We start from the raw sequence: 24,191 nt of genomic DNA on the forward strand, positions 1-24,191 counted from the left end.
TACCACCCCAAAATTTGTCTGATAATAAGGATTGTTTTACTCTGATTAAAAAAACAGAAATTTAGAAATATGAGAATGCTCTTCTGTGAAGGATATTTACAATAGGAATATCTTTCATAACAGCATGTCCCCCCTTCAGTTCAGTCTGATTCTGCTACCCCATGAACTGTAGCATGCCAGGCTTCCATGTCCATCACCAACTTCTGGAGCTTCCTCAAACTCATGTACATCCAGTTGGTGATGCCATCCAACTGTCTCATCCTCTGCCATCCCCTTCTCCTGCTTTCAGTCTTTCCCAGCATCAGGGTCTTTTCCAATGAGTCAGTTCTTTGCATCAGGTAGCCAAAGTATTGGAGCTTCAGCTTCAGCATCAGTCCCTCCAATGAATATTCAGGACTAATTTCCTTTAGGATTGACTGATTTGATCTCCTTTCAGTCCAAGGGACTCTCAAGAATCTTCTCCAACACCACAGTTCAAAAGCATTAATTCTTTGGCGCTCAGCTTTCTTTATTGTCCATACATGGCTACTGGAAAAACCATAGCCTTGATTAGATGGACGTTTGTTGGCAAAGTAATGTCTCTGCTTTTTAATGTGCTGTCCAGGTTGGTCATAGCTTTTCTTTCAAGGAACAAGCATCTTGGGTCAGTGGTAAAGAATCCACTTGCCAAGGCAGGAGACACAGGAGACATGGGCTCAATCCCTGGGTTGGGAAGGTCCCCTGGAGAAGGAAATGGCAAACCACTCCAGTATTCTTGTCTGGGAAATCCCATAGACAGAGTAGCCTGGTAGGCTACAGTCCTTGGGTTCATGAAGGGTCAGACACGCCTGAACATGCACACATGTCCTTCTTTGCACCAGAAATAGAAGAATAACTAAATCTCAAGTAACTCATCACTGTAGAAGCCCTGACTTAAATCTGCAAACAATCATACCCTTGTTTACCCTGCTTTGCATAATATACTACCACAACTGGCATCCCCCCTTTCCCAAGGTCTTCTTTCGTTTTTATCTGAAGATTTATATTTAAGGTGATGACTTTGGCTATTTCTGGGAGTAACTCAGTTTTTCTGGGTAGTTTACTTGTATAGAGAAGGTATACATGCTATTAACTTCTTTTTTTCTCTTAGTAATCTTTTAATACAAGGGGGTTCTCAACCGAGAATCTAGAAGGACAGAGTAAAAATTGTTTTTCCTCCTATACACATAAAATGAAACACTACTCAGTAATATAAAGCAGTGAACTATCAACCAATGGAAACACCTGGATAAATCTTCAGCGTATACTGTTAAGTAAAAGAATCCAGTATGAAGAGGCTTCACACAGTATGACCCCATTTATAACATTCTGGGAAAGGCAAAGCTACATAGATGGCAAGCCAGTCCTGGAGTGGGGGGTTTGAAGTGATACTATAAAATGGATAACTGTCACTATGCATTTGTCTAAGACCATAGATTTGTATAGCCCAAGGGGTCAGTCATAATTTATTCAAATTTAGTTATTTAGGTTGTGTGAGTGTCCCAGGATGGAACACACAATATGGCAGAATGTAACTATATTTGAAATGTATGGAAAAACTCAACTGTAGGGGTTGGAGTAAAAGGTGTTAACCTAAGTTAACTCTGAAAATGAACAGAATCTGTAGACAAAAGGCAAAATGGACTGTGCATAAACAGTGGGCTTTATTTTATGGAGTTCTTTTCCAGGGTGTAGTAGCTAAGGATGCTGAAACCTCCGCACATGTAACCTGGAAAGGAGCAATGCACAGATAAATGGCAGATGGTAGGAGCCAGGCTCCTCACTGTGGGAGTGGGAAGTTACAGATAAACAAGGGGAAAGTCTCTGCCTTCATAATCATAGATCTGGGCTTCCTGGGAGGATGACATGGGGAGTTGACTGCCCAGGAAAAAATGTACAGATCTTCACCCTGGAAAGGCCTGGCTGACATAGGAACGTCACACACCATCTTTCTACCCATACCTGCTGCAAGCACTCAGCCCTCCATGATCTGTTAGTTGCAGCTTTTTAGATATTCTAATCCCCAGGCTGATAAAAGAGTATAAGGGTCTTGCTTACCCTTACACTGTCCCAGAATCCAGGCCCTGAAGGTTGGAGCCAGGATGGGGGTACCTGGGCCTCTAACCTGCAGCTGGCTGGAAGAAAGGAGACCAGTCCTGAGGGCTGGGATTCCCTGGAGTCCGTGAGCCCTGGTGTCCTGATGAAATTCATCCCCAGTGGGGACATGGGCAAGGTCTGCAGTCATTCTGTTTTCTTCCGATGAAGCCCAGCAGCACTGCTCTCAGAAGTCTCATGGCGGTGTTTCAAACAACACAGTGGTTTTACAAATGAACAAGAGAAGGAAGCCTTCAAGTGAGTGTAAACTCACTTGACAAACCTCCATTTGTCTAGCTCCTTGGAAACCTGAGGATAAATCTTATTAATGTTTCAAAGTCCTTATACAAGTTCTTTACCCATCTTTCGGTAAATTGAGCTTCTTATTTAGGACAAAAACTTCAGGACATTAGACTTGACAATGATTCCCTGGTATAACACCAAAGGCACAGGAAACAACAATTATTAATAAAAAAAGAACAAATTTTGTTGCTGTTCAGTAGCTCAGTCATGTCCAAGTCTTTGCGACCCCATGGACTGCCAGGCTTCCCTCTCCATCACCATCTCCTGGAGCTTGATCAAACTCATGTCCATCAAGTTGGTTTTGCCACCCAATCATCTCAATCTCTGTCATACCCAGTAGGATGACTACTCTCAAAAAAAACAGAAAATAACAAATGTTGATAAAGATATGAACAAATTGGACCCCTTGTTGGTGGGGATAGAAAATGGTACAGCCACTGTAGAAAGCACTATGGCAGTTCCTCAAGAACTTAAAAATAGGACTCTCCTAGCGGTCTAGTGGTTAAGAATCCACCTGCCAATGCAGGGAACACTGATTCTAGCCCTGGTCAGGGAAGATCCCACATGCCACAGTGCAACTAATTCCACATGCTGCAACTGATGAAGCTCCCATACCTAGAACCCATGCTCTACGAGAGAAGCCAATGCAATGAGAAGCCTGCGCACTGTAACTAGAGAGTAGAGAAAATGTACTGTAGCCTGGTCAGTGTAATGGTCCAGATGCAATTACCATATGGCTGTGTCTTCCTAGGGCTTCCCTCGTGGTTGAGATGGTAAAGAATCTGCTTGCAATGTGGGAGACTGGGTTCAGTCCCTGGGTTGGGAAGAGCCCCTGGAGAAGGGAATGGTTACCCACTCCAGCATTCTTGCTTGAAGAATTCCATGGACAGAGATGCCTGGCAGGGTATAGTCCATAGGGTTGCAAAGAGTCAGACACAACTGAGTAACACTTTCACATATACTGAAGTAGCCCTTACTAAATATGATGGGAGAAGGCAGAAAATACTCACCAAACTGCAAGAGAAGCGGTGACTGGACTTGTGATTGGGCTTAAGTCATGCATAGGTTGTCCTGGGACATGATTGCTTCCTGGTATAGATCATAGCTCAGGCTTGAAGTGCCCTGGGCATAAGACTGTTGTGGGGTTTTTGTATGGTATGTGTCAGTCAAGGAGCAAGCAGGGTCAGACATATACTCAGGTCAATCAGCATCTCCTTCTCCTATCTCTTCCCTAGACTCTGAGATGTCTGGAACTAATTCTCTCAAATCTATCATCCACCATCCCTCACACTCCAAAATCTTTCACCTTCACACTTATCTGAATAAAAGGCATCACCATTCATCCACTGGCCCAGGCTATGATGAAATCTTGAAATCAGTGTTGATTTTTCTCTATCCTTCATATTTCATATTCAGTGCACTAGAAAAGTCTATTTTTCTACCTCCCCAAACAGCAAGGAGATCAAACCAGTCAATCCTCAAAGAAATTAACCTTGAATATTCATTGGAAGGACTGATGCTGAAGCTGAAGCTGCAATACTTTCACCACCTGATACAAACAGCCAACTCATTGGAAAAGACTCTGATACTGGGAAAGACTGAGGGTAAGAGGAGAAGGGGACAACAGAGAATGAGATGGTTAGATAGCACCACTGACTCAATGAACATGAGCAAACTCCGGGAGATAGTGAAGGACAGGGAAGCCTGGTGTGCTGCAGTCCATGGGGTCGCAAGGAGTCAGACAGACTGAGCAACTAAACAACAACAATGAAATTTCTTTATCTGTAGCACTGATGTGATCTTACAAAGTGATCCATAATAGTTTTCTCATATTGTATGTGTACTGCAGCAAGAAGGCTAATCCTCAGAGCATGAAACCTGATTAACAGTCTCAAATCCTAAGTTCTATAACCTGCTGCATGTTCTGATATTTTAAAATCTGGTTACCACATATGCAGACTGATATAATTTTTAAAGAATAAGAATGTGTAAGTGTGAATATATTCATGTATGTGCATGTATTGTATTTTATATACTATATATATATATATGTACACACACATGTATACAGACATATAGCAGAATGGTAGAGAGAGAGACACAGAAAAACAGAGAGAGGGACTGTACCTCTACCTTATTCACAATTGGCTTAATTTTATGTATGTGGGAAAATGCTTTAGAAAATAAAAACTGGAAGAAAATGCAATATGTTAACTATGATTGTCTTTGGGAAATAGAGTGTGGGTGATTTTTGCTTTGTGCATTTTATAGTTATGTAATAATTATATATTTACATTACCTTTGTAATCTCTATCGTGTTTTAAGTAATAAAAAGCTTTATGTCCAAAACTTCAGTCCTTTTTAATAAAGTTTTATAAAAAAATATGATTATTTCAGGGGCTTCCCCAGTGGCTCAGTGGTAAAGAATCCATCTGCAGTGCAGGGGCCAAGGAGACATGGATTCAATGCCTGGGTTGGAAAGATTACCTGGCAAAGGGCTTCCTGCCTGGAGACTCCTGTGGACAGAGGAGGTGGGCTACAGTCCATAGGGTTGCAAAGAGTTGACCGTGACTGAAGTGAATTAGTTGCTTCATGCACACATGATTATTTCATCTTTTGTTGTTATTGTTGTTCAGTTGGTAAGTCATGTACGACACCTTGCGACCCCATGGCTGCAGCACACCAGGTTCACCTGTGCTTCACTATGTCCCTGAGTTTGATAAAATTCATGGTCATTGAGTCAGTGATGCTCTCTAGTCATCTCATCCTCTGATGTCCCCTTCTGCTTTTGCCTTCAGTCTTTCCCAGGGTCTTTTCCAGTGAATCAGCACTTCGAACCAGGTGGCCAAAGTATTGGAGCTTCAGCTTCAGCATTGGTCCTTCCAATGAATATTAAGAATTTTTGAAAGTTGAGTATTAAGTTAAGTATTAAGCCAGCTTTTTCACTCTCCTCTCTGAAACCTCATCAAGAGACACTTTAGTTCCTCTTCACTCTCTGGTATTAGAGTGGTGTTATCTGTAGATCTGAGGTTATTGATATTTCTCCCAGCAATCCTGATTTCCATCTTGTGGTCTATCCAGTCCAGCATTTTGCATGATGTACTATGAATATAAGTTAAATAAGCAGGGTGAGAATGTACAGCCTTGACATCTTCCTTTCCCAAAGTCAGTTATTCCATGTCCACTTCTGTTGCATCTAGACCTGCACACAGGTTTCTCAGGATAGGTTCCACGTTCAAGCTCAGGAGGGGCAGCTATGAGGAGATACTCCTCATCCAAGGTAAGAAGCAGTGGCTGCACTTTGCTGGAGAGCCATGAAGAGATACTCTATGTGCAAGGTAAGAGAAACCCAAGTAAGATGGTACGTGTTGCGAGAGGGCATCAGAGGACTGGCACACTGAAACCATAATCACAAAAAACTAGTCAATCTAATCACACAGAGAACAGTCTTGTCTAACTCAATGAAACTAAGCCATGCCATGCGGGGCCACCCAAGACAGATGGATCATGGTGGAGCAGTCTGACGGAATGTGGTCCACTGGAGAAGGGAATGGCAAACCACTTTAGTATTCTTGCCTTGAGAACCCCATGAACAGTATGAAAAGGCAAAATGATAGGATACTGAAAGAGGAACTCCCCAGGTCGATAGGTGTCCATTATGCTACTGGAGATCAGTGGAGAAATAACTCCAGAAAGAATGAAGGGATGGAGCCAAAGCAAAAAGAACACCCAGTTGTGGATGTGACTGGTGATAGAAGCAAGGTCCAATGCTGTTTAAGGTGCAATACTGCCTAGGAACCTGGAATGTTATGTCCATGAATCAAGGCAAATTGGAAGTGGTCAAACAGGAGATGGCAAGAGTGAATGTCAAAATTCTAGGAATCAGAGAACTAAAATGGACTGGAATGGGTGAATTTAACTCAGATGACCATTATATCTACTACTGCGGGCAGGAATCCTTAGAAGAAATGGAATAGTCATCATGGTCAACAAAAGAGTCCGGTATGCAGTACTTGGATTCAGTCTCAAAAATGACACAATGATCTCTGTTTGTTTCCAAGGCAAACCATTCAATATCACAGTAATACAAACCTATGCCTGAACCAGTAACACTGAAGAAGCTGAAGTTGAACAGTTCTGTGAAGACCTACAAGACCTTTTAGAACTAACACCCAGAAAAGATGTCCTTTTCATTATAGCGGACTGGAATGCAAAAGGAGGAAGTCAAGAAACACCTGGAGTAACAGACAAATTTGGCTCTGGAGTACGGAATGAAGCAGGGCAAAGGCTAATAGAGTCTTGCCAAGAGAACGCACTAGTCATAGCAAACACCCTCTTCCAACAACACAAGAGAAGACTCTACACATGGACATCACCAGATGGTCAACACCGAAATCAGACTGATTATATTCTTTGTAGCCAAAGATGGAGAAGCTCTATACAGTCATCAAAAACAAGACCAGGAGCTGACTGTGGCTCAGATAATGAACTCCTTATTGCCACATTCAGACTGAAATTGAACAAAGTAGGGAAAACCACTAGACCATTAAGGTATGACCTAAATCAAATCCCTTATGACTATACAGTGGAAGTGAGAAATAGATTAAAGGGACTAGATCTGACAGACAGAGCCTGATGAACTATGGACGGAGGTTCGTGACATTGTACAAGAGACAGGGATCAAGACCATCCCCAAGAGAAAGAAATGCAAAAAGGCAAAATGGTTGTCTGAGGAGGCCTTAAAATAGCTGTGAAAAGAAAAGAAGTGAAAAGCAAAGGAGAAAAGGAAAGATATTCCCATTTGAATGCAGAGTTCCAAAGAATAGCAAGGAGAGATAAGAAAGCCTTCCTCAGTGATCAATGCAAAGAAATAGAGGAAAACAATAGAATGGGAAAGACTAGAGATTTCTTCAAAAAAATTAGAGATACCAAGGGAACATTTCATGCAAAGATGGGTTCGATGAAGGACAGAAATGATATGGACCTAACAGAAGCAGAAGATATTAAGAAGAGATGGCAAGAATATACAGAAGAACAGTACTAAAAAGATCTTCACGACCCAGATTATTACGATGGTGTGATCACTCACCTAGAGCCAGACATCCTGGAATGTGGGCCTTAGGAAGCATCACTACAAACAAAGCTAGTGGAGCTGATGGAATTCCAGTTGAGCTATTTCAGATTTTAAAAGATAATGCTGTGAAAATGTAGCATTCATTATGTCAGCAAATTTGGAAAACTCAGCAGTGGCCACAGGAGTGGAAAAGGTCAGTTTTCATTCCAGTCCCAAAGAAAGGCAATCCCAAAGAATGCTCAAACTACCAGACAATTGCACTCATCTCGCACGCTAGTAAGGTAATGCTCAAAATTCCAAGCCAGGCTTCAGCAATACATGAACCATGAACTTCCAGATGTTCAAACTGGTTTTAGAAAAGGCAGAGGAACCAGAGGTCAAGTTGCCAACATCCGCTGAATCATCAAAAAGCAAGAGAGTTCCAGAAAAACATCTATTTCTGCTTTATTGACTATGCCAAAGCCTTTGACTGTGTGGATCACAATAAACTGTGGAAAATTCAGAAAGAGATGGGAGTACCAGACCACCTGACTTGCCTCTTGAGAAACCTATATGCAGGTCAGGAAGCAACAGTTAGAACTGGACATGGAACAAGACTGGTTCCAAATAGGAAAGGAGTACGTCAAGGCTGTATATTGTCACCCTGCTTATTTAACTTATATGCAGAGTACATCATGAGAAATGTTGGGCTGGAAGAAGCACAAGCTGGAATCAAGACTGCTGGGAGAAATATCAATAATCTCAGATATGCAGATGACAGCACCCTTATGGCAGAAAGTGAAGAGGAACTAAAAAGCCTCTTGATGAAAGTGAAAGAGGAGAGTGAAAAAGTTGGCTTAAAGCTCAACATTCAGAAAACTAAGATCATGGCATCTGGTTCCATCACTTCATGGGAAAGAGATGGGGAAACAGTGGAAACAGTGGCTGACTTTATTTTTTTGGGCTCCAAAATCATTGCAGATGGTGATTGCAGCCATGAAATTAAGAGACGCTTACTCCTTGGAAGGAAAGTTATGACCAACCTAGATAACATATTAAAAAGCAGAGACATCACTTTGTCAACAAAGGTCCATCTAGTCAAGGCTATGGTTTTTCCAGTGGTCATGTATGGATGTGAGTTGGACTATAAAAAAAGCTGAGTGCTGAAGAACTGATGCTTTTGAACTGTGGTGTTGGCGAAGACTCATGAGAGTCCCTTGGACTGCAAGGAGATCCAACCAGTCCATCCGAGAGGAGATCAGTCCTGGGTGTTCATTGGAAGGACTGATGTGGAAGCTGAAACTCCACTATTTTGGCCACCTCATGGGAAGGGTTGTTGACTCATTGGAAACGGCCCTGATGCTGGGAGGGATTGGGGGCAGGAGGAGAAGGGGGACGACAGAGGATGAGATCACTGGATGGCATCACCGACTCGATGGACATGAGTTTGAGTAAACTCTGGGAGTTGGTGATGACAGGGAGGCCTGCCATGCTGGGATTCATGGGGTCGCAAAGAGTCGGACACGACTGAGCGACTGAACTGAACTGAAAGTGGTCTGGTACGTTCATCTCTTTAAGAATTTTCCACAATTTGTTGTTATCTATACAGTCAAAGGCTGCTGTCTATCTACACAGTCCAAAGCTATCTATACAGTCAAAATCTGCTGCTGGCTGCTGCTAAGTCGCTTCAGTTGTGTCCCACTCTGTGGGACTGGTTATACGGGTCATTAAGGCCTTTGTTGTATAGCTCTTCAGCGTATTCTTGCCACCTCTTAATTTCTTTTCCTTCTGTTAGGTACTTACCATTTATGTCCTTTATCACCCCATCCTTGCATGAAATGTTCCTTTTCTATTTCCAGTTTCCTTGAATAGATCGCTAGTCTTTCCATTCTTTTGTTTTCCTCTATTTCTTTGCATTGTTTACTTAAGAAGCCCTTCTTATCTCCCCTTCCTATTTTCTGGAACTCTGCATTCAGTTAGACATATCTTTTTCACCATTGCCTTTCGCTTCTCTTCTTGCCTCAATTATTTGTAAACCTTTCTCAACGAACCACTTTGACTTCTTACATTTTCCTTTGGGATGGTTCTGATCACTGGTTCCTGCACATATTATAAATGTCCACCAATAGTTCTTCAGGCACTCTGTCTACCAGATCTAATCCTTTGAATCTATTCATTGCCTCCACTATATAATCATAAAGAATTTGATTTAGGTCATACCTGAATGGCCTAGTACTTTTCCTTATTTTCTTCAATTTAAGCCTGAATTTTGCAGTAAGGAGCTGGTGATTTGAGCCACAGTCAGTTCCAGGTCTTATTTTTAGCCCTTTAGCCCACAAATAAAACTCATACCATATTTCCTATCATTATGAAATGAAACTTGGACTCAGTAAATATCACCCAATAAAATATATCTTGAATGATTCCCTTTTAATGCATCATATGAAATTACACTACTGAAAAGCAGACATTAAACACATGTCCTAAAATAATTCTTAAAACATCCTTTAGGAAGAATTTAGTTCAGTAAGTCAACATTATACAACTACATGTAATACATATGTTTCAAAATAACCACATAACATGAAATTTTAACAGAAAAGAATTCAGAGAAGTCTCCAGTTAAATATCACATAGCATTCTTTATTGCTGGTTGCCAATGTATCCAGGAAGCAGGATAATTGATAGCATCTTTGCTTTGCATAGAATGGAGGCATGTGGGTTTAAATATTTTTTAATAGAGCATTATTGAAAGCAGAGTCAAAATTAAATCAGGACAGTGAGTTTTTTTGTACTAGTTTATTCTTGGGAACGATTTTGAGAAACATCAATTTATCCTATTTTGTAAAATTCTTTTTCTCTACTGTATCTTAGCCCATGATTCAGCATTTTAAAAACTACAGTATTTCCCCACATTTTCCATGAAACTGTAGGTACACAAACAGCTCTGATCTGAGGTTATGGAGAAGGCTGTGGAAGAGCAAGGACACATCTGAGAGTACAAAACCCGATGACATAAATAATGGCAGATTATCAAAACTGTAGAATGGTGGACAATCTACAGCTGGGAAACCTGATACCTGAGTTGTAACTCTAGATTTCTTATGGTCCTTTGTGTGAGAACAGGCAAGTGCAGGGCTTCGGAAATCAGTTTCTTTAACTTAGAAATAAGAATATGGGTCAGGTTTATTAAATTATTAAAATCTCTTTCAGATGCATAGTTATAGCACTCTACTGTACCAAACTTTGGACACGTAACTAACAGCTACTGCTTTGGCAACAGTGAAAAAAACGTCAGTTTCAATACTATTTAAAACAGTAAATGATCTACTCACATTTTCAAAATGTGATACAATGCAGACCATTGGAATATTGTTATCCCTGAACAATTCTTACTTTCTTTTTCTTTATAATTTTATTAATTTATTTTTTGGCTGTGCTGGGTCATCCTTGCCTCACAGACATTTCTCTGTCGATAGCTGCAGTGTGTGGGGCTACTCTCTCTAGCTGTGATGCCTGGGCTTCTCATTGCAGTGGCTTCTCTTGTTGCGGAGCACAGGTTTCAGGGGCACAGATGTCCATAATTGCAGTATATGGGCTCAGTAGTTGCGGCTCCAGGTCCCTAGCACACAGGCTCAAGAGTTGTTGGGCACAGGTTTTGCTGTTCCACGGTATGTGGGATCTTCCTGGAATGGGGATCAAACCTATGTCTGCTCCTCTGGCAGGCAGATTCTTTACCACTGAGCCACCAGTGAAGCCCCAGTTCTTATTTTCTTACATTAAGAAAAATTTAACCTCTTCCTGATCTAAAACACCATATCATTTTCTTTTTATTTATGTAACACTAATTTTCTTGGTTATTATGAACTTTAATTCTGAATAAAATGGTGGCGCTAGTGGTAAAGAACCTGCCTGCCAATGAAGGAGACATAGGAGACTTGGATTCGACCCCCTGGGTCAGGAAGATCCCCTGGAGAAGGAAATGGCAACCCACTCCAGTATTCTTGCCTGGAGAATCCCATGGACAGACGAGCCTGGTGGGCTACAGTCATAGGGTTGCAAAGAGTCAGACACAACTGAAGTGACTTAGCACAGTTTTCTTGGTTATTATTAAACTTCAGTTCTGAATAAAATTTTCAGGTCAATGTATGACAAAAATGACTACAATATTATAAAGTAATTAGCCTCCAACTAATAAAAATAAATGGAAATAAAATAAAATTTCTAGGGAAATAGTTCTCAGTAATGTTTTAAAATATTCATTAAATTGCTATTTACTTTGAAGTGTCAGCATTTTCCAAGTACTCAATACAGTTTACAAAAGTAGAAGTTTAATCTGAAAATCTGTAGGATTTTAGTGTTTTTAATTCGAATTAATATTCCCTCATATTCCCAGGTGGTACAGTGGTAAAGAATCCACCTGCCAAGGCAGGAGATGCAGGAGACAGCCAGTTCAGTCTCTGGGTTGGGAAGATCTCCTGGAGGAGAAGGAAATGGGAAACCACTCCAATATTCTTGCCTGGAAAATACCATGGACAGAGGAGTCTGGCGGGCTCCTGGGGTTGCATCGAGTTGGACACGATTGAGCACACACATATTTTAAGAAAAACTTAATAAATGTTAATGATATTGATATCTGATCATTTAAAAAGAAATACAGGGAAATCAAACGCCTTAAATAGACAAACGTCTTCAGGAGAATATTACCAGGCTTGATTCTTCTCTTTGGGCCTCAAAAAGTAAATTCACTCAGCTCCCAGAACTCAGCTTTATTTCTGCTACAGGAGAAGAGGTTATTTCTTTCTGTTAGACCATTCAGTCAGTACAGCTTGCTGTAAACAGGAAATAGTATTTTATTTAGCATAGTAAGATGAAAATTCTATTTGAGGGAAATGACTTGTTGGGTCTTTGCAAACACCTCAATATCCCTTTTCATTTATCTCACAAGAATGCTATGGAATTACTATTTAGATTTCTTTTTAGAAGGTCCCAAATGCAGGTCACCTCTGTATTTTGAGTGCTACAACTAGACTGTCCAGGGAAGCAGAGATTTATTCTTGTACATTAGTAATGTGCAATGTTAATTTACATTATCAACCCCATCCATGTTAATCTTGTCACAAACATGAGGTGGGGAAACACATCTCAGCATAAGAAGAAAATGAAAACAATGAACACTTACTTATTAAGCCTTTCCTTATGCTTTGTTAATTAACTTTGATGTGATAACAGTTAATTCACTAAGCATGATAAATTAGATGAAAATGGTCAGGATGCTTAAGAAAATATTTGATGTGAAATCTATCACACACATAGTAAAGATCTCACAGCCATAAAAGTAGGTGTACTTTTTTCTAGTTTTCTTTATCTCCATGGAATTGGCAAGTATCTTTTAAGCTCTAAATAGCTAATTCAATACAATAAATACTTAATCTATTCTGGTTTTTTTTTTTTTTTTTTTAATCTGTAGCACTGATGTGATTTTACAGAGATATCCATGACAGTTTTCTTACTTTGCACATCCACTGCAGCAAGCAGGCTAATCCTCAGAGTGTGAAACCTCCTAACTGTCTCAAAGTCTAAGTTTCATAACCCACTGGGTGTTCTGACATTCAATTAATAGACATGGGCATTTGAACTAACTCCTTAAATATTACGAATTTCTTTTTTCATTTTTGATTGTTTGATTTCTCTCTCAGTACTTTTATCTGCAAAATGAAGGTACCAACACAAACTCTGAATAGCTGTTGTAAAGATAAAAAATAATACTTATAAAGCTCTAGTAGAGAGTATACAACAGATGCTTAATAAACAGTAACTTTACTCTCATCTACTAATGCATTGCCTCACTGGTTAAAGTAGCATTTCAACTCAGAGCATACACTTGGTCTGTGATAAACTAGATGACAAGTATGAGTCTGATTAATGAGGATATGCAGAGATCAAATAAATATATACTCTTTGGACATTTTCTACAAATTATCTTTTCATAATTTCTTCTAAATATAAGTTGTATGACTCTGGATTAGCTAAGAGGACAGAAATTGTCTATCATTGTTATGGCTTTAGTCTAGAAAAGAATAGTAATAGTGACCCTTGACTCTTGTGAAATTTCCATAACTAATGGATACCACTACAATGAAATGGACATCTTTTGATATCAATGAAATGATAAAGTGAGACAAAATTTAGGAAGATATATTTTAGAGGTCTGCTCATTATAAAGTGCCTATGATTGTCATTTTAGCAGGAACAGATAAAGTACATTCACATTAAAAACATAAGGCAACATTCTTAAATAAAATGCCTCGATGATTTGAATGATTCTACTGAACTACTGTCTCAGCTGACCAAAATTCTACGTTGTACAGTGTAAAAGGAACTACTTTGAGCTAAAGGTTAGTTTTAGAAGAAATAGTATATGTATACTTCGCAGTAATCATTCATTTTAAAACCTGAATCTACATGTGCAGTTAACCATTCAGAAATTTAATTATTTCTATGATTAAGGTACTAGATGATTTTCTTTTGATATTGGGGAATAAATACACTTAAATAACATGCACAGGTTAGTGCAAGTCATCATGGATCATCAGACTGTAAGAATTATCAGGACATGATAAAGGGTTATATATTTCAATGGTTAAAAGCAATCTGGTTATTAGCTCTTCATTTTTGGCAATTTACCAGATGGCACAGTAGTAATCTGCCTGCCAATCAATGCAGGAGACACAAGAGATGTGGGTTTGATTCCTGGGTCAGGAAGATCTCCTGGAGAAGGAAATGACAACCCACTCCAGTACTCTTGCCTGGAAAATCCCATGGACAGAGGAACCTGGCAGGATACAGCCCATGGGGTTACAAAAGGTCAGTCAGATGTGACTGAGCACACAGGTACACATACATCTAGAGATAAAAATGCCTTCACTGTTTTCACTGATTAAACTCCAAAGTATCTTTTTCATTGTCAGCAGAAATAATCAACATTAATCAAAACAGACTCTTCTAACTATAAACAGTTGCATGAATAGTTTTAAAGTTAGTTTGGCTAAAATTGTTGAACTAATAAATAATTAAATAAGGCAAGAATCAGTTCACTTCAGTTCAGTCACTCAGTCAGAGTCTCTGACTCTTTGCCACCCCATGGACTGTAGCACCCCAGGCCTGTTTGCCCATCACCAACTCCCAGAGTTTACTCAAACTCATGTCCACTGAGTCGGTGATGCCATCCAACCATCTCATCCTCTGTCATCCCCTTCTCCTCCCACCTTCAATCTTTCCCAGCATCAGGGTCTTTCAAATGAGTCAGTTCTTTGCATCAGGTGGCCAAAGTATTGGAGTTTCAGCTTCAGCATCAGTCCTTCCAATGAATATTCAGGACTGATTTCCTTTAGGATGGACTGGTTGGATCTCCTTGCTGTCCAAAGGACTCTCAAGAGTCTTCTCCAACACCACAGTTCAAAACCAATTCTTCAGCGCTCAGCTTTCTTTCTTTTTTTTTTTTTTTCCAGCTTTCTTTATAGTCTGACTCTCACATCCATACATGACTACTGGAAAAACCATAACTTACATTAGACAGACCTTTGTTGTCAAAGTAATGTCTCTACTTTTTAATATGCTCTCTAGGTTGGTCATGGCTCTTCTTCCAAGGAGCAAGCATTTTTTAATTTCATGGCTGCAGTCACCATCTGCAGTGTTTTTGTAGCCCCGCCAAAAAAAGTCTGTCACTGTTTCCATTGTTTCCCCATCTATTTGCCATGAAGTGATGGGGCCAGATGCCATGATCTTAGTTTTCAGAATTATCAAAACACTTTTGAGAACACAATTCTGCTTGGAGGGTTCCATGGAGGAAGTGCTTCATTTTCAAGAAAGGGATGGCATTTCTTTTGTTTTCGTTCAATTCTTTCCTTCCTTTCTTTTTTTTCCTAAAGAGAAAACAAAACAAACAAACAAAAAATAAAAATGTATATACAAATATGACCATTATTTTCAAATCACATTGCTTACTGAAGAACAAAATAATCATTATAGGGTATTTAAATGTCATTTGTTAGCTTTGTTAAGTTGCATCTGATTCTTTTCAACCCCATGAACTGCAGCATGCCAGGCTTCCCTGTCCTTCTGTATCTTCTGGAGTTTGCTCAAACTCATGTCCATTGAGTTGGTGATGCTATCTAACCATCTCATCTTCTGCTGCTCTCTTCTTTCCTTGCCCTCAATCTTTCCCAGCATCAGGGTCTTTTCCAATGAGTCAGTTATTTGAATCAGGTAGTCAAAGTACTGGAACTTCAGCATCAATCCCTCTAATGAATATTCAGGAAAGATTTCCTTTAGGATTTGATCTTCTTGCTGTTCAAGGGACTCTGAAGAGTCTTCTCCAGCACCACAATTTGAAAGCATCAGTGTTCAGTCTTTTTTATGGTCCAACTCTCACATCCATACATGACTACTGGAAAAATCATAGCTTTGACTATTCGGACCTTGGTTGGCAAAGTGATGTCTCTGTTTTTTAATATGCTATCTGGGTTTGCCATGGATTTTCTTCCAAGGAGCAAGCATCTTTCATTTCATAACTGCAGTCACTATCCAGTGACTTTGAAGCCCACGAAAACAAAATCTGTTATTGGTTCCACTTTCTCCTCATCTATTAGCCATGAAGTGATGGGACCAGATGCCATGATTTAAGTATTCTGAATGTTGAGTTTTAAGCAAGGCTTTTCACTCTTCTCTTTCACCCTCATCAAGAGACTCTTTAGTTCCTCTTTGCTTTCTGCCATTAGAGTGGTATCATCTGCATATCTAAGGTTGTTGATGTTTCTCCCAGTAATCTTGATTCCAGCTTGAGTCATCCAGCCTGGCATTTTCAGGATGTCCTCTGCATAGAAGTTCAATAAGTGGGTGACAATATATAGCCTTGATGTACTCCATTCCCAATTTTGAGTGCATTCTTTCATGTCTGGTTCTAACTGTTGCTTCTTGATCTGCATACAGATTTCTCAGGAGATGGGTAAGGTGGTCTGGTATTTCCATCCCTTGAAGAATTTTCCACAGTTTGTAGTGATCCACACAGTCAAAGGATTTAGCAGAGTCAATGAAACAGAAGTAGATGTTTTTCTCAGTTCAGTTCAGTTTAGTTGCTCATTCATATCTGATTCTTTGCAACCCCATGCCAGGCTTCCCTGTCCATCACCAACTCCTGGAGCTTGCTCAAATTTATGTCCATTCAGTCAGTGATACCATCCAACCATCTCATCCTCTGTCATCCCCTTCTCCTCCTGCCTTCCATCTTTCTCAGAGTGAAGATCATTTCCAATGAGTCAGTCCTTCACATCAGGTGGCCAGAGTACTGGAGCATTAGCTTCAGCATCAGTCCTTCCAATGAGTATTCAGGACTGATCTCCTTTAGGATTGACTGGTTTGATTTCCTTGCAGCCCAAGGGACTCTCAAGAGTTTTCTCCAACACAGTTCAGAAGCATTAATTCTTTGGCACTCACAGCTTTCTTTATAGTCCAACTCTCACATCCATACATGACTACTGGAAAAATCATAGCTTTGACTAGACAGACCTTTATCGGCAAAGTAATGTCTCTGCTTTTTAATATGCTGTTTAGATTGGTCATAGCTTTTCTTCCAAGGAATAAGCATCTTTTAATTTCATGGCTACAGTCACCATCTGCCTTGATTTTGGAGACAAGAAAATAAAGCTTCTCATTGTTTCCATTGTTTCCCCATGTATTTGCCATGAAGTGATGGAACCAGATGCCATGATCTTAGATTTTTGAATGTTGAGTTTTAAATCAACTTTTTCACTCTCTTCTTTTACTTTCATGAACATGCTCTTTAGTTCTCCTTCGCTTTCTGCCATAAGGGTGGTATCATCTGTGTATCATGTATTTCTGGAAATCCCTTAATTGGTTAGAAAGCAATAGCAGCTAGGGAATGTTGCTGAACTATAAGTATACTATCAACAGGCATTAGCACACCACTTAATTTTTTTAAATATTAACAGTGATAATATTTTAAGAGAATTATGAAAATAGGAAGAAAAAGACCTTTAATTCCATAAATCAAAGAGAATAATTGTTAGAAGTTAGTGATGACTTTTGGAGAACAGGGTCTCAGAAATAAATTACTAGATTCAAAGGCTGAGTATGTGATGGCAGCAGAAGATACTTCAGTGTTTACAGATATTTGAATATTGAGGCTCATATTTCTTTGCTTATTATTGAGCTTGAGCACCTTTTCATTTGTTTAGTCTTCTTGTGAATTTTTTGTCAAATTATTTGCTCACCTAACTGCATGTGTATCAGTGTTTACAATTTTTAGCAATTTGCATATTTTCATGTAACACACATTATCCTTGTAGCATTTTATCTACATATTTTTAGTCCTTAATTTTTTTTTAATTAACATTTCAACCATAGACAACTAAACTGTTTAAAGAGCAATACAGTCAAAACCTGCACACTCACTACCAACCTTTTGAAATAAAACATGATCAATACTTGTGCAGCCCTCGCATCCATTCTCTCACTGCACCTGTTTTTTCTCTACCCTCCAGACCTAACCATTACTCTGAATGTAGTGCTTATAGTTGCAGCACATCTCTTAATACCTTTATCACACATGTATTCATCCCCAAATAACAATTTTTAGGCATATTTTTAAAATTTATGCTAAAAGGTGTCATGTTGGACTCTCAAGAGTCTTCTCAAGCAACACAATTTGAAAGCATCAATTTTAAATCAATGCTAAATGGTACCATGCTACATATTCTTTGGCAACCATCTTCTTTATAATCATATCTCTAAGATATATCTATATAGAGCTATAGTTCTAATTCAGTGATGCACAGAATCCTAGTATATCAACAATCTACAATATACCTATTTTGGTGTTGAAGACATGATGTTCTAATGTTTTCTTCCCACACAAAGACAATGCTGCTGTAAATGTCTGATGCTTTGTGCTTATAAGTCAAGAATCTCCATATACATTTCTAGGAGTGAAACTGACAGTTTGTAGGGTATGAATATGTTTGACTTTGCTGCATGACAACAATTTATTTTCCAAAGTTGTAACAAATTATCATCCAACAACTTATCAGTCAGTTCAGTTGATTAGTAGTGTCTGACTCTTTGCAATCCCATGAACTGCAGTATGCCAGGCCTCCCTGTCCATCACCAACTCCCGGAGTTTACCCAAACTCAGGTCCATTGAGTCGGTGATGCCATCCAAACATCTCATCCGCTGCCACCCCCTTTTTCCACCTACCTTCAATGTTTCCCAATATCAGGGTTTTTTCAAAAGAGTTAGCTCTTTGCATCAGGTGGCCAAATATTGGAGTTTCAGCTTCAACATCAGTCCTTCCAATGAATACCCAGGACTGATCTCCTTTAGGATGGACTGGTTGGATCTCCTTGCTGTCCAAGGGACTCTCAAGAGTCTTCTCCAACACCACAGTTCAAAAGCATCAGTTCTTTGGTGCTCAGCTTTCTTTATAGTCCAACTCTCACATCCATACATGACTACTGGAAAAACCATAGCCTTGACTAGACGGACTTTGTTGACAAAGTAATGTCTCTGCTTTTTAATATGCTATCTAGGTTGGTCAAAACTTTCCTTCCAAGGAGTAAGCGTCTTTTAATTTCATAGCTGCAATCACCATCTGCAGTGATTTTGGAGTCCAAAAAAATAAAGTCAGCCACTGTTTCCACTGTTTCCCCATCTCTTTCCCATGAAGTGATGGAACCAGATGCCATGATCTTAGTTTTCTGAATGTTGAGCTTTAAGCCAACTTTTTCACTCTCCACTTTCATCAAGAGGCTCTTTAGTTCCTCTTCACTTTCTGCCATAAGGGTGGTATCATCTGCATATCTGAGATTATTGATATTTATCCTGGCAACCTTGATTCCAGCTTGTGTCTTCTCCAGCCTCGCATTTTTCATGATGTACTCTGCATAGAAGTTAAATAAGCAGGGTGACAATAAGCCTTGATGTACTCATTTTCCTATTTGGAACCAGTCTGTTGTTCCATGTCCAGTTCTAACTGTTGCTTCCTGACCTGCATATAGGTTTCTCAAGAGGCAGGTCAGGTGGTCTGGTATTCCCATCTCTTTCTGAATTTTCCACAGTTTACTGTGATCCACACAGTCAAAGGCTTTGGCATAGTCAATAAAGCAGAAATAGATGTTTTTCTGGAACTCTCTTGCTTTGTCAATGATCCAGCGGATGTTGGCAACTTGACCTCTGGTTCCTCTGCCTTTTCTAAAACCAGTTTGAACATCTGGAAGTCCACAGTTCACACGTTGCTGAAGCCTGGCTTGGAGAATTTTGAGCATTACTTTACTAGCATGTGAGATGAGTGCAATCGTGCAGTAGTTTGAGCGTTCTTTGGGACTGGAATGAAAACGACCTTTTCCAGCCCTGTGGCCACTGCTGAGTTTTCCAAATTTGCTGACATAATGAATGCTACATTTTCACAGCATTATCTTTTAAAATCTGAAATAGCTCAACTGGAATTCCATCAACTCCACTAGCTTTGTTCATAGTGATACTTCCTAAGGCCTGCTTGACTTCACATTCCAGGATATCTGGCTGTAGGTGAGTGATCACACCATTGTGATTATCTGGTTGTGAAGATCTTTTTTGTGCAGTTCTCCTGTGTATTCTTGCCACCTCTTCTTAATATCTTCTGCTTCTGTTAGGTCCATACCATTTCTGTCCTTTATCGAGCCCATCTTTGCATGAAATGTTCCCTTGGTATCTCTAATTTTCTTGGAGAAATTCCCATTCTATTGTTTTCCTCTATATCTTTGCACTGATCACTGAGGAAGGCTTTCTTATCTCTCCTTGCTATTCTTTGGAACTCTGCATTCAAATGGGTATATCTTTCCTTTTCTCCTTTGCTTTTTGCATCTCTTCTTTTCACAGCTGTTTGTAAGGCATCCTCAGACAACCATTTTGCTTTTTTGCATTTCTTTCTCTTGGGGATGGTCTTGATCCCTGTCTCTTGTACAATGTCATGAACCTCCATCTGTAGTTCATCAGGCTCTGTCTATTAGATCTAGTCCCTTTAATCTATTTCTCACTTCCACTGTATAGTCATAAGAGATTTGATTTAGGTCATACCTTAATGGTCTAGTGGTTTTCCCTACTTTGTTCAATTTCAGTCTGAATGTGGCAATAAGGAGTTCATTATCTGAGCCACAGTCAGCTCCTGGTCTTGTTTTTGATGACTGTATAGAGCTTCTCCATCTTTGGCTACAAAGAATATAATCAGTCTGATTTCGGTGTTGACCATCTGGTGATGTCCATGTGTAGAGTCTTCTCTTGTGTTGTTGGAAGAGGGTGTTTGCTATGACTAGTGCATTCTCTTGGCAAGACTCTATTAGCCTTTGCCCTGCTTCATTCTGTACTCCAAGGCCATATTTGCCTGTTACTCCAGGTATTTCTTGACTTCCTCCTTTTGCATTCCAGTCCCCTATAATGAAAAGGACATCTTTTCTGGGTGTTAGTTCTAAAAGGTCTTGTAGGTCTTCATAGAACTGTTCAACTTCAGCTTCTTCAGTGTTACTGGTTGGGGCATAGGTTTGTATTACTGTGATATTGAATGGTTTGCCTTGGAAACAAACAAGAGATCATTGTGTCATTTTTGAGATTCATCCAAGTACTGCATTTCGGACTCTTTTGTTGACTATGATGGCTACTCCATTTCTTCTAAGGGATTCTTGCCCACAGTAGTAGATATAATGGTCATCTGAGTTAAATTCACCCATTCCAGTCCATTTTAGTTCTCTGATTCCTAGAATGTCGACATTCACTCTTGTCATCTCCTGTTTGACCACTTCCAATTTGCCTTGATTCATGGACCTGATATTCCAGGTTCCTATGCAATATTGCTCTTTACAGCACTGTACCTTGCTTCTATCACCAGGCACATCCACAACTGGGTACTGTTTTTGCTTTGGCTCCATCCCTTCATTCTTTCTGGAGATATTTCTCCACTAATCTCCAGTAGTATATTGGACACCTACTGACCTGGGGAGTTCATCTTTCAGTGCCCTATCTTTTTGCCTTTTTATACTGTTCATGGGGTTCTCAAGGCAAGAATACTGAAGTGGTTTGCCATTCCCTTCTCCAGTGGACCACATTCTGTCAGATCTCTCCACCATGACCTGTCTGTCTTGGGTGGCTCCACAGGGCATGGCTTAGTTTCATTGAGTTAGACAAGCTGTGGTCCATGTGATCAGATTGGCTAGCTGTCTGTGATTGTAGTTTCAGTCTGTCTGCCCTCTGATGCCCTCTCTCAGCACCTACTATCTTAGTTGGGTTTCTCTTACCTTGCACATAGGATATCTCTTCATGGCTGCTCCAGCAAAGTGCAGTGGCCACTCCTTACCTTCGACATTGGGCAGATCCTCTTGGCCGCCGCCCCTGACCTATACTTACCTATGCTTACTTTTTAGTTTATATTGTTATATATCCTATTGTTTGGAATTTTATTGTTGTTGTTTAGACAGTAAGTTGTGTCCAACTCCTTGCAAACCTCATGGACTGTAGACTGCCCTGCTACATGTCCATGGGATTTCTCAGGCAAGAATAAAGGAGTGGGTTGATATATCCTTCTCCAGGGGATCTTCCTGACCCAGAGATTGAACCCACATCCTCTGAATTGCAGGCAGATTCTTTACTGCTAAGACACTGAGGAAGCCAGCTTAATGCTTAAATTTTTTGAAGTATGTATTATAGTAAAGAATTGTTCAAAGTGACTTTATGTCCAAATGTCATGAATAATCCCAAATGTTACTGCCTCACATCTATTAATTTGTGTTATTTTATTATATAGTACATCCTTACAGGTAATGGGTTCTGAGGAGTCCATGGTCTATTATTCTCCTTGCTGCTGCTATTGTTTAGTCGCTCAGTCATGTCTGACTCTTTGCAACCCCATGGACTGCAGCACGCCAGCCTTCCCTGACTTCACCACCTCCCAGAGTTTGCTCAGCTTTATGTCCATCGAGTCAGTGATGCCATCCAACCATCTCATCCTCTGTCATCCCTTTCCCCTCCCACCTTCAATTTTTCCCAGCATCAGGGTCTTTTCCAATGAGTCAGCTCTTCACATCATATGGCCAAAATACTGGAGCTTCAGCTTCAGCATTAGTCCTTCTAAAGAATATTCAGGGTTGATTTCCTTTAGGATTGACTGGTTAGATCTCCTTGCAGACTAAGGGACTCTCTAGAGTCTCCTCCAAAACCATAGTTCGAAAGCATCAATTCTTCAGTCCAGTCTACTTTATGGTCCAACTCTCACATTTGTACATGACCACTGGAAAAGCCATAGCTTTGACTATACGGACCTTTGTTGGCAAAATGATGTCTCTGCTTATTAATATGCTCTCTAGGTTTTTTTCAAGGAGAAACCATCTTCAATTTCTTGGCTACAGTGTGCTCTTTCATTCTGTTAAGCACCAAGACTTTACCATGGTCAAGTAGTATACAAGAAGCCATGCATGAAGTGATTATAAAATCCAAACACATAAATTACTGTCCCTGTCCCTTAGGGAACTTTCAAAATAGATGGTTAATAACAAGTATGTAAACAACAGATAATTCCAAACTGTGTAAAATTTTATGAAACATATAAATAAGCTGTTGTGATTGATTAAAAAAAAAATAAAAGGAAGTTCTTACTTTCAAAGCAAAGTGGATTCAGGCATTCACTTTCAGTGAGAGGTGATGGGTAAGAGGAGACACTGGTGACGTGCACGGAGGAGAGGTGTGTGTGTGAGACTCTCACACAAGAAGATGGGTGAATAGAGTGCCAGTGTGAACACAGCCTGGCAGGGATGGGAGAGGGTCCCTGATGAGAATGACGTGGTGAATGTGTAAGATTTACTGTCTACTGTGCAAGTCATCGTAACATTTAGAACACAAGTTAAAAAATAAAAAAAGCTGTCAACAGGAGATTTGGAGAAGGAAGACAGAGAGTTGAGAGGTAAACAGCACCCAGGGCAACAGTGGAGGAGACAGCGATAAGCGGAAGGAGAAGTCAAGTATGCAGCATGCCCAGGGTCTAGGGTATGGGGCAGGAAAGAATACATCCTATAGGCTGAATGGTCTGGCAAAATCATAACTCTCAAAATGGAGTTCTGGGAGAGGGTTATTAGGCTTGGAGTTTATTAAGGGTGGAAAGAATATTAAGAACTATGGAGTATAAACAAACTTTCCAGAAGTTTACTATAAAAAACGGCAGCGAAATATGGAATTGTAACTGGAGAGAAAAGAATTAAGAGAGTTTATTTTTATTTAAGATTAAATAAACTGAGACTTGATGGGAATAATCCAGGAAGGTAGAAGAATGTGGATTCATAGGTGAGTGAAATGGTAAGTTCATATTTCATTGTGTGATTGGTATAATCCTGTTTCATATTATTCTGAAAATTTATCTTCCATAGTCTCACATTTTTATTATATCAGGTGAATTTTAGAACCATTTGGTTTCCCTGCTATACTCCTTTTCAAAAAATGACTGTGTATCTGAGAATTAATATAAAATCCAAACAATGATATAGGAATATCTGAAATGTTAATAGCATTTGGTATTTTCATCCTGCAGCCTTGACTGCCTGTTTCTTTAAGTCTGTGCTAAAACTATAAAGTGGTTTCCTTGTATTCCCAAGAGCATGGTATCAGGGAACCCTTTGACAATCTCTGCTG

General features: G+C 39.8%; 1 protein-coding gene across 3 annotated transcripts in view; it reads right to left on the reverse strand.

Annotated features, from left to right (window-relative positions):
- Positions 1 to 9,879: 9,879 nt before the first annotated feature.
- Positions 9,880 to 24,191, reverse strand: part of MAP9 (microtubule associated protein 9) — a 43,335-nt gene continuing 29,023 nt past the window's right edge. For 2 of the 3 annotated variants that reach the window (XM_061142553.1, XM_061142552.1), the window contains exon 14: positions 13,651 to 15,393. In XM_061142553.1, the coding sequence (XP_060998536.1) occupies positions 15,271 to 15,393 (123 nt within the window). In that variant the 3' untranslated portion in view covers positions 13,651 to 15,270. Of the gene's footprint in view, positions 12,301 to 13,650; positions 15,394 to 24,191 lie in introns of those variants that run through there. The other variant, XM_061142554.1, reaches the window with a different exon arrangement.

The sequence above is a fragment of the Dama dama genome, chromosome 5 (assembly GCF_033118175.1).
Source record: "Dama dama isolate Ldn47 chromosome 5, ASM3311817v1, whole genome shotgun sequence".
Classification (NCBI taxonomy): domain Eukaryota; kingdom Metazoa; phylum Chordata; class Mammalia; order Artiodactyla; family Cervidae; genus Dama; species Dama dama.